Source organism: Centrocercus urophasianus, unplaced genomic scaffold (assembly GCF_019232065.1).
Source record: "Centrocercus urophasianus isolate 14NV4802_14NV808 unplaced genomic scaffold, USGS_Curo_1.0 seq_40, whole genome shotgun sequence".
Taxonomy (NCBI): domain Eukaryota; kingdom Metazoa; phylum Chordata; class Aves; order Galliformes; family Phasianidae; genus Centrocercus; species Centrocercus urophasianus.
In genome coordinates, this window is record NW_024884978.1 from 2691071 (window position 1) to 2702005 (window position 10935).

The 10935-nt window shown below is 38.6% G+C and overlaps 1 protein-coding gene across 4 annotated transcripts in view; it reads left to right on the plus strand.

The window, feature by feature from the left end:
* SMURF2 (SMAD specific E3 ubiquitin protein ligase 2) overlaps window positions 1-10935 on the plus strand; it is a 56382-nt gene that overhangs the window by 41467 nt on the left and 3980 nt on the right. For all 4 annotated transcript variants that reach the window (XR_006171178.1, XR_006171177.1, XR_006171179.1 and 1 more), the window contains exons 10-18: window positions 258-416; window positions 4477-4687; window positions 6150-6253; window positions 6804-6918; window positions 7376-7554; window positions 8033-8170; window positions 8404-8524; window positions 8874-9075; window positions 10825-10900. Coding sequence is in view for 1 of the 4 variants with exons in the window: in XM_042833161.1 (XP_042689095.1) it covers window positions 258-416; window positions 4477-4687; window positions 6150-6253; window positions 6804-6918; window positions 7376-7554; window positions 8033-8170; window positions 8404-8524; window positions 8874-9075; window positions 10825-10900 (1305 nt within the window). In the remaining 3 variants the exon portion in view is untranslated. The remainder of the gene's footprint in view (window positions 1-257; window positions 417-4476; window positions 4688-6149; window positions 6254-6803; window positions 6919-7375; window positions 7555-8032; window positions 8171-8403; window positions 8525-8873; window positions 9076-10824; window positions 10901-10935) is intronic.

Sequence of the window (10935 nt, forward strand, 5' to 3'; positions counted from 1 at the left end):
TGAATTTAACGTCTGAAGTTGGTCTGTACAAAGAAGGCTATTTGATAAGATTTTTTTTTCCTTACAGCAAGTGTTCTGGGGTGTGTGTTTTTCCTTTGGTGGGCTGCACCTTGGGAGTAGAGATTCCAGCTGAACAGATCAGGTTTCTGAAACAATACATTTTCTCAGACTTCATGGAATTGTTCTGTTACATTTACGCTTGTTTGGCTCAGAGGCCAAATGCTGAGGTATTTTTCATTTTATATTTGTTTTCACAGGGATCTTAGCAACATCAATTGTGAAGAGCTTGGTCCACTGCCTCCTGGATGGGAGATCCGAAATACGGCAACAGGCAGAGTTTATTTTGTTGACCATAACAACAGGACAACGCAGTTTACAGACCCGCGGCTATCTGCTAACTTGCATTTAGTCTTAAAGTAAGTCTAAAGTCTCCAGCATGTGTTGAATATAATAGAGGAAAGAAAGTGACTCTTGAGGTGTGCTGGATTTTGTATTGAGACGTATTCTGCCGATAAGTAGAACTGGAGGTGTAATAGTGACATTCTGTAACACACTGCCAGCCTACTCTGTTACGTAGCAAAGAGGGTTTGATTGCTCTTGTATTTAAAACTGCAAAGAAGGAAAAGAAACAAACAACACTGCAGAACAAACCAAAAAGCAAAACAAACATCCCTCTGGCACATATAGACAGGAATGTGGCTATCATGGTGCCAGGAGTGGGGGCCAGGATGGAGGGAAGAAGCAAGTGCCTTCCCATGCAAAGGCTGGCCTGTGGAATTTTTTTCCAACGGTGAGAGACACTTTCTTTTCTTTTCTTTTTGCTTAGTACTACTTTCAATGATGGAGTACTTGTTTTTTAGAATATCAGATTGCATTCAATACCCAATTCAGGTAAGCAAGGGGATAGAAGTGCCCAACTACTCAGAGAAAAAGAGAAATAATTCAGCTCCTGTTTTAAGGTAAGGCTAGATCAGGTGTTCTCAAAGTAAAAGACCCAAATAATTTAAATTGGATTTTTTACCACGAAAAGAAAAAACATGAAAACAAAAATATTTTTTCTGCCTTAGTGCAGACATTACGTATTCATATCACAGCTTTAGAAAGAGGAGGAAACTGAATGAGATTCTGGATATTTTTTCTTATTCCCAGCCACGTGTTTGACACTGGGGAGCTCTACTGAAAATGGAAATGAAAAAGCAAACAAACATTGCTCTTTTGCCTCTGCATGGCTATCAGTTTGTCCAAGCTCTGCAGGAATTTGACTCTTATCAACACCTTTTTGGGGAAATACCTGTAAAATATTAGGTAGCTCTTGAGCGGAGGGAATAATAAAGCGTTAGATAGAAAGTCATGTGAGGAATAGTCTTTTAAGGAAGAAAATCCTTAGGAAGAGAAGTTGAAGGAAACAATAATGGGAGCAAGCAAAGATAATGAAGGCAAGAAAAGTAATGTCTATGAAGCACACCTGTCTTATGTGTAATACACAAAAATTGGACAGGCTTTGTCTGCCCAATATCCATTTGAATTGAATATTTAGACACCTCTCCCTTTTGGGCTATTAAGCATTTCTTTGTGTAAAAAGTCATTGGTACACATCTACATATTACAGAGCTTAAGTGAAGTTCCCATCATCCAGACATTGAATTCAGACGTAGCTATTTTACCCAAAGATAACTTCAGACCCTCTCGACTATAACAATGTAATTCCTAAAGCACAGGAAGTTAGTTAACTGGACTTGATGTAAAACAGGGTCCTTCACAGGTAGGTTTATTTCCAGTGGTAGCAGGGACACGTGGCTGGGTTCATGTGTTGCGAAGGACAACGTATAGCTTTTCGTCTAGAAAATCCCCTTTGTCTTTTAAGTTTAAAAAGCACATTACATTTATTTAAACTTAAGTACACTCTAGTAGTTCTTTCTCATTTGTACATCTGTCTTTCATTAGGAAAGGATTTCAGAAATCCAGCCAGCAGTGTCATCAGCAAAGCCTGATGCCTGATAAATCTTTTCTAGTGTTTATTCTTTTATTGCACCAAACAGGATATGCGAAAGCTTTTAAACTTGTTTTATTTAATTGTTAAGCCACCTCATTTGTTATTAAAAAAAAAAAGAAAAGAAAAAAAAAAAAAAGCAATATATCTTTGGCCTGACATTTTTAATTATCTGAGAAATAAGTTTAGTATTTGGGTGGGATGGGTGGGATAGTTTTATGTTCAAAGCTGTAATAAAAAATGTGCTTTTAGTAATACTGACTTTTCTGTCAAGCTGAGTAAAAGAGTTTATTCTTCCAATGATGGCATTACAAGTTATGAAAATAAGCAAATTTGTCATCCAGTTCTGCTTTTAAAATGTTAGCCAAGAGTTCACGATAGGTTTTGATAGTTATGGTACCTGAAAAGTACTTAGCTCTATCCTCAAAGTACAGCACACAATCAAGCAGGCTCATTCAGCTGTGAAAACAAACGAAGAAATTACATTTAATTACTTCAAGCACTGCGGATTATTTACTTAATGCTACACTGATTATTTTTAGCCTTACACAGAGAATGGCACTTTACTTTTTCTTCAAGTTCTGCTTTATTTTAGATTGGTTTAATTTGATGCATACATCTTGAACTCATGCTTATTTCAGAGATTGCATTTTCTTTAAGATTGACTAGTTCCATGTCTAGGCTGCTGTGCTTTTACACTATGAAATGTGCTACCACTGTAGCCTCACCTTAGTGTTTATTGTTACCCTTTCTGGTAGGTATATACAAGGAATATTTCCATAAGATTGTTCTTCCAGAGTTTGAGAAAGCATAAGACAGAATAATTTTGCTTTAATTTGTTTATCAATTAAATACAGTTTGAGATTGGTATTTAGAACTAATAATGATACAAAAATATCATGCATGTAGCACAAATGACATAGAACTGTATTCTGGAGCCACAACAAGTATCTTTGTAAGCTGTTGTAATGAATTGATTTCTTGGGATTGACTTTTAAAATAACTGTTGTTTATTGTAATAATGTGATCAGCTTAGGAATAAAGTTAAGGTTGCCTTAATTTAAGAACAGTCAAGAGAACACTGAATATCCCCAAATCATTTAAGCTTATTTCCAAAGTATCACATCTTAGGGCATTGTGACAGAGTTGGATTGCTGTGCATTATTCTCTTCTTAAAGCCCAGATGTAAAAAGATAATATTATTAATAATAAGATAGCTTTCAGCTATTGCTGAGCTGATCCAAATGTGTGTCATTGCAGGGGCTTCTAAATGGCAGGTTTGTAAGACTACTGATAGTGATGATCACAGTAAACTGGTGTAAATTTCCCTTGAACATGGTTCATGCAAATTAACTTTAAATGAAAGGTTTGAAAATAAGAGAATAGCAGTCAGAACCACGGGGCAAACTGGGAACACTCCCACTTCTTTTTTTAATTGCCAAAAATGAACGCTGTGGTGGTGAAAGCCTGCTGGAAATGAAATTTTGTCGGTCAAGGGAGCTTTCTCAGTAGACTTTGTTTCAAAACAGGCAATAGGCTGAAATTTTAAAATATATTGAAGTTGTGTGTGGTTCTATCTCATATGTTTGGTCCTTGATGTTGAAAAAAAATTATTAACATTCCATTGGGGAAAAAAAAAAAATTTGAATTGTGACCTTTCCTATTTATCCAATAAATTTGGGGTGTTACCACATGTCCTGCACAGAGGCTTTTCAAGTTCTAGGGAAAATACAGCTTTTGTCCTCTTGTTTGGAAATGCCATGCTAAAAAGCTTGGTGATACAAAAACACCTACTTGAGAAGTGACACGAGGAAGGACATCTCTGCTCAAATTGACTTTATCCAGTAAGAAGTTAGATTTACAAAATCTCTTAGAATTGCTAGTGAAAATACTTGCTTATCTGTGCCAGTTAGTTACATGTGAGCTCCCCACATTCCTGTGGTCCAGACTAGGCCAGGTACAAGGGACAAGGTCCTTGCCAAGCTGCCAGTACAAACATCTTTTTGTAAGCTTACTCTTTTTCATACAAGCCATTTAAAACAGACTGTGGTATTGAGTGTAGATTAGAGGCAGAGTGTTTGGCTGATCCCTGAATTCTAAATCGAAGGAAGGCAAAACACGCAAAGGAAATATGGAAACGGTAGCTGAGAAATTCAGTGTCAGCAGCTTAGTAGTAAAACTGCATGGTTAATACCTTATTATATCGTGCTGTAACCTTTTACATACTTTGTAGAGTAGCACTAATAGAAGTAACTAACTCTAAAAACAACTGATAGTTGCCAAGAAAGACAGAAGCATATGTCTTTAGTCAGGGTAAAAGCTCTCTGAATTTACTTTTTTCTAGGCCTGAATGTTGTTAGTGTAATCATAGTAATCACAGTAAATCGAAAGTGTGTTAGTTACTAAGACTGAGCCTTTAAGAAACGCATAAAGAAAACAGGAGACGTGTGACTGGAATGTCTGCAAACAGCTGTGTTTGTTTCTAGCCGCCAGAATCAACTTAAAGATCAGCAGCACCAGCAGCAGCAGCAGGTAGTGTCCCTGTGTCAGCTGCCAGATGAGGCAGAGTGTCTGACTGTGCCAAGGTACAAACGAGACCTGGTGCAGAAGCTCAAGATCCTGAGGCAAGAGCTGTCACAGCAGCAACCTCAAGCTGGCCATTGTCGTATTGAGGTCTCCAGGGAAGAGATTTTTGAGGTAACTTGAGAACTTGACCCATTTGTTAATATTGAGGGAAGGGGAGGAGGGTTGTCCGTAATGGTCTGAAGAATTCTTTCAGTTAGACAAAATGTTGAAGTCTGGAGTTAAAGCTGAGATTTTGCCGGTGGTGAATGGGGAGAGGAAGCATTTTAGGGGGATATTCAGAACAATCGTGCATGTAAAATAGATGTGTTTACCACATGGGGAAGAAGAACAAGGAGAAAAGTTTTTCTGTGGTTAGAGATGTGCAGACTGTCTCAGGGACTGAGGAAAGCATCCAAGCACTTCATCTATTTGAAGATGCTGTTTCACTTCTTCCCAAAATGTGGGAAAGCCTCTCCTAACAGAGAGAATGGTGCACATTGAAAACCAAACGATCAGAAAATGACCCTTGATGTATTTGTAACTTCAGTGAAGAGACTGCTATTGAATAGCATTCATCTTTGGGTCTTATCAGCCAGAACCAAGAGAGGTGCAGTATTTTTCCAAACCAGATCTGTTATATGAATTCTGTAGGCATCTAAGTGACCAAAAGTGCCCTTGTTGGGATATCTTTGAGATTGTTCAGCAGAATAATTCTGATGAATTGATGAAATGCAGTTATAATTCATTGGCTTTTCTAGAGAACATTTTGTCTCAAGAACTTTATCACCCATCCCACCCATCCCTGTTGTGTTTTTGCTCCACCCGCAAACATGATAGCCCCACTGTGTTGTCACTGTTTATTCAGCCAAGAAATATTTGTGTTGGTATTCCCTTTGGAGACAGTCAAATCACTTCATAATAAATTGAAAAAGAAGGGGGAGAAAGGCTGCTGTAAAGCAGTGGAAATTATTATGTTCTTCTTCTGAAGTGTGCCAGGCATGCCTACCTCTTCCCCAAAGCCAAAGATTGGGGGCAACATCACTGGATATAAATAAAACCTTTGATTTAATTCTTTTTTACAACCAGTATTTGGTTTGCCTCGCTTTAGCATTCTTTTCATATTGTCTTGGTGAAGTCTTACTGATAGAGGAATAATTCCATAGATATACTGGGGTGGCATTGGTCCTTAAGTTGCTTAAGCATCTTAAGATGCTTCACGGAGGTTTGCACATCTTCTAGTCAGTAGAAGTTCCACTGCTGGCTTTCCACACAGCAAAAATGAGAGCAAAAACAAAAAGTTGACAGATATAGGGATGTTTTTGTGTGTGAGGTGAGTTATGTGAAAATAAGAAAAAGAAATATTATGATACTCTGCACCCCTGAAGCTTAGAGGCAATTGTTCTTGCTTATCTTTTACTTGACAAGCATTATCGCATTTATAGAAAACTCTGCAATAGCTTGTGATTGGAGAGACAGCAGTTAGTATGTAGAAGAATAATATCCCCTTTGGATTCTGAGACTCCATTTCTAATAAGAGCGGTAGCTGCTTGTCTGTAAACAGCAGTTAATAAAAGAACCTTTTGTGTATTTACAGGAATCCTACAGGCAAGTCATGAAGATGAGGCCAAAAGATCTGTGGAAACGATTAATGATAAAGTTCCGTGGGGAGGAAGGCCTTGATTATGGAGGTGTTGCCAGGTAAACAGTGCATCCTCCATCCCTTCCCCCAGCCCCACCAGCTGCACTGCTTTGATTCCTACACCAGACTGACAGCAGCTCTTTTTCTTTTAAAATTATTCTTGTTTCTGTGCATTCCAGTGATGTTATATGTCAGAAAAGTGTACATTTTTCAGATAGTCTTTTCAAAGAAAAGAGAATTTCTTGTAAATAAATCAAAATGCACATTACAGATTGCATCAAAGACACCTTTGGTGTTGATTGGTAAAGTTGGGTATTTGGGAATGTATGTACACCACTAAACACTCAACTTGGTGCCAGAATCATAATCAGTAACCCTTAGAAAGTGGTAACTTGAAGGAAAATCTTGGCAGGCTGGGAAATATGGCAAGCCGAGAGATGCTGTGCAGTTACTGAACCAGTAAAAATAATTCTGATTTCTGCATGTGCATAGCTAACTGTCCTTTGAAAAGATTGAAAAGAATTAATTAATTAATGCTTTTTAATTAATTAATTAATTAATTAATTAATCTAGGGTTATGCAGTAAATTCTTTTTTTTCTGTTCTTCAGGGAGTGGCTCTACCTGTTGTCACATGAAATGTTGAATCCTTATTATGGTCTCTTCCAATATTCCCGAGATGATATCTACACACTGCAAATCAACCCAGATTCTGCAGTTAACCCGGTATGACTGATACTATGAGTTCAGTGAAATGATGCTTTTGTGACCCACAAATTAGGGACACGTGGAGAATAATGCTCTAGATTCAATAATCTAGTTCTCACATCAGTATTGCTAGAGACTGAATTTATGAAATGACATCATTTCATTTCAGTGTGGATCAAAGAAACATCTCAAATGTTCTTAATACTCTTAAAGATGTTAGTCTGTGTTTCCTATGGGAGAAATGGAGTTTAGTTCTTAACAGTAAGACTTCTGGACTTGAAGCAACATACTCGATGTGCTGTCTATAAAAACAAACTAAAAAAAGAAATCAAACAGCTCTGGCTGTTTGTTGGGTGGTGGTGGTTTTGTTGTTGCTGTTGTTTTTAAGTTGTATTGAAATTTAATTAAATGTTCAGCAAATGCAATCCAGGAGTTGTATTTAGGTGGATCACTGAGTCTTTTCTTTCAATTCCAGGAACACTTATCATATTTCCATTTTGTTGGACGGATAATGGGGATGGCTGTGTTTCATGGACACTATATTGATGGTGGCTTCACATTGCCTTTCTATAAGCAGTTGCTAGGGAAGCCAATTACGTTGGATGATATGGAATTGGTTGACCCTGATCTTCATAACAGCTTGGTTTGGATACTGTATGTACTGTGCATTATATCTTAGTGTTAGAATTGTGTCTCAGTTGATGTGATACATGTTCCTAATGCTTGTTGACAAGAGCTGAAGCATGTTTTGATCTCCCGCTCAGGCAGATTTAAGAAACATCTTATGTGCACAATTCAGCTTCTTTAAAGGCTTAACGTGCTCAAGGATTTCAAATCTGGGAGGAGGGGGGGGGGGCAAGAGATTACTGAGCTGTAAAGTGCTCAGTTATTCATAACTTTGTTTACTGATTTTTGCTTGTTAATGACAGTTACCATTTTATTAAAGTATAACATTGAAAGGTTTATGATGGCTTAAAATATAATACAGCAAAAATGTCTGTTCACCTCTTGCTTCCAGCAGTTCTTCTAAATGGTATTCAGAAACTAAATTCTGACATCTGTCCAAAGAATTACAGATGTGATGTGTTTGCAGAATGTTTCATTGAGTCACTTGCTTATTTCTTCCCACCAGTGAGAATGACATTACAGGAGTCTTAGACCACACGTTTTGTGTAGAACACAACGCATACGGGGAGATTATTCAACATGAGCTAAAACCCAATGGCAAAAGCATCCCAGTGACAGAAGAAAACAAAAAGGAATATGTCAGGTACAGCAATATATTTTTCAGTGTTTCTGGTATTTCCCATGGGAGGAAAGTTTATGCACATTAAGTAATTAAGTGTTGTGGGTTTTGTGGCTTTTTTTCTTCTTTCTAGGTGGTAATGCAATAGCTCTGTTATATTTTTCTGTCACTAAGACCAGTTCTGGGGGGCTGGATAAATTGCAGGTTTATTGTGTTTGAATACACCTTTCATAAATCCAATTTGAACGTGCTTGCAGGCTTTATGTAAACTGGCGATTTTTACGAGGAATTGAAGCTCAGTTTCTGGCTCTACAGAAGGGATTTAATGAAGTAATCCCACAACATCTGCTGAAGACATTTGATGAGAAAGAGTTAGAGGTCAGTACACTAATGTTATGTTTCGTTGTCAAGTGTGATAATAAAAGCCTCAGGCGGTCTTCTGAGACTAAGGAACATGTGAGGTTGCATCCCCAGTGCTCCAGGGGTCTTGCAGGTGCACTGTTACAAAAATACAGTTAGTATAAGAGGTGACCAGGTCATGCAGTCTCTGACATGGATGGCAGGCATCTTCAAGAGAACCAGGAGAGTGATTCTCAACGCAGCGTTTCGTAGCAACTGTGGAAGTTTGGAGTAACAATTTTTCAGAATCAGTTATGCATTATTTGGGTAGTTCCAAAACGATCTTTTAAATTAACAATTCATCATTAATCGTATTTTAAATTTACAGCTCATCATTTGTGGACTTGGAAAAATTGATGTTAATGACTGGAAGGCGAATACTAGGTTAAAACACTGTACACCAGACAGCAACATTGTGAAATGGTTCTGGAAAGCTGTGGAGTTTTTTGATGAAGAGAGGAGAGCACGACTTCTCCAGTTTGTGACTGGCTCATCCAGAGTGCCTCTGCAGGGCTTCAAGGCATTGCAAGGTAATTTTGCCCAAAGTAGCTGCAAATGCCTGTGCTTGGAGGAAGCAGTGAGACGCGGCACAGAAGCATTAGCTCAAAATGAGGCTGGTTGGCTGCTACGTGACTTTCCTCAGAGGAATATTTAATGGTCTGATGAATAGCAGTCACAGAAATAGTCTGTGAGTTTGCTCATTACCTTCTGATTCAGCTGTAACCGGTTCTTTTGTTTCAGTTGCACACTTCCTTCCCTTTCTAGCAATACATTCTGATCAGTAGAAATCCTACCAGGATTCTCGCATGATTTTCCTGGAAGACTGTTGTTTCATTTCTCTCTCTTGCAAGCATCTGCACAGCTCTGTGACCAGCAAATACCAGCAAGGAGCAAATGTTCCTGTGCTTCTAACAGCAGAGGAGCTCGGTAATCTGGGCTGTTTTTACTGTAAAAGCAACGTAATCGCAGGCAGCCCTGGCAAAGGAAACAATTACTTAATTACTGACCTGTTTTATGAGCTTCATTCAGAGCTCTGGATCTCAGCTGCAGCAGCTCTGGCTGTAACCCACGCTGCTCTGTTAACACCATAGTTACCATGTTTTGTCCTTTCACAAGATGAGAGGAAACAGCCCAGGGAAACATGGATCACAACCTGTTGTAATAGGTAGAAGATCTCAAGAGAGCACACATTCTGTGGTAGTAGCTGCCATGTACAAAAGCCAGTTGCTACAGAAATCTGTTTATTCATCATCTCTCCATCAGGTAGAAGACCTCATTGTCCATTTCCTCTGTTCCTGAGCTCTAAAGTATTCAGGAACATTAGAAGTTCAGGAATACTGAGGTTTTGAAGGCCCTGGTTACTTCAAGTGTTTAAATAATACCAGGGACTGTAGAGTCTGAACAAACTGTAACTGGTCATGGCCTGAGAATACTTGAAAGTAGTGCTGGTTACTTTTAGTGTGGCTATACTAGTAAAACAAAAAAAAAAGAAAGAAAAAGTTTCTGTGAACAAACAAATCCTGTTTTCCTACAGATTTGAAGATGGATGTTGCCAGGTTCTAGATTTGAGTTGTGGTAATACAGTAATGCAGTCTCATTTACTAATACTCCTTTTTGACAGCAGAGAGTCCCCATAGGAAAGATTGGTGCTGTGGATTATGTCCTTGAATGCCAGTCTACTCAGGCAAATATGCCAGCTGTACAGAGGGCGTTTGTGACCTCTTCTGGCCTGGTGGAATCTTAGCATATTCTGACTGAGTCTAAAGACTGCTGTGCTACACTCTTTCCTTTAGCAGAGATTATGACTGCTAGAGACTGTGTGACTCTGTACAGTCAGGTCATGTCATAAAATTATTTCTTTAAAAAGTATCCATGAAAACTCTATCCAGTTTGACTGCCCATTACAATGTGAGGACAGGTAGAGCTGCAGAAGTTTCCTAGGAGGAGTGGGCAAAGTGACCTTCAGTTGTGTAGTGTGCAGTTAAAACAGGTATCTTACGTTTTTCCTTGTCAGTGCTTTGTTCTTGTTTAAATTGCTGGAAGAGAGATAACAGCATGGTTACTTCTTGTGGGTGGAGGGGCAGACTCTGACTGCTAGGAGCTGTGGGTTTCCTCTGGCTTTTTGCTAGCTGCTCACAGCCTCAGCTTCTGTGTGTAGCTCCTCTCCCCTCTCTTTCTTCTTTTTTCTTGTTTTTTTTGCATTTTGTTACAGTCTTTTCTTGTTGCAGTTCAGCAAAGCAATTTCCAACTAGTACTAGAGATCTTTTCTGGATTTTCAGGTGCTGCAGGCCCACGACTATTTACAATACACCAGATCGATGCCAGCACAAATAATTTGCCGAAAGCTCATACCTGGTAAGACTTGTTCAGGTCTCTTGTGATATGTGGAT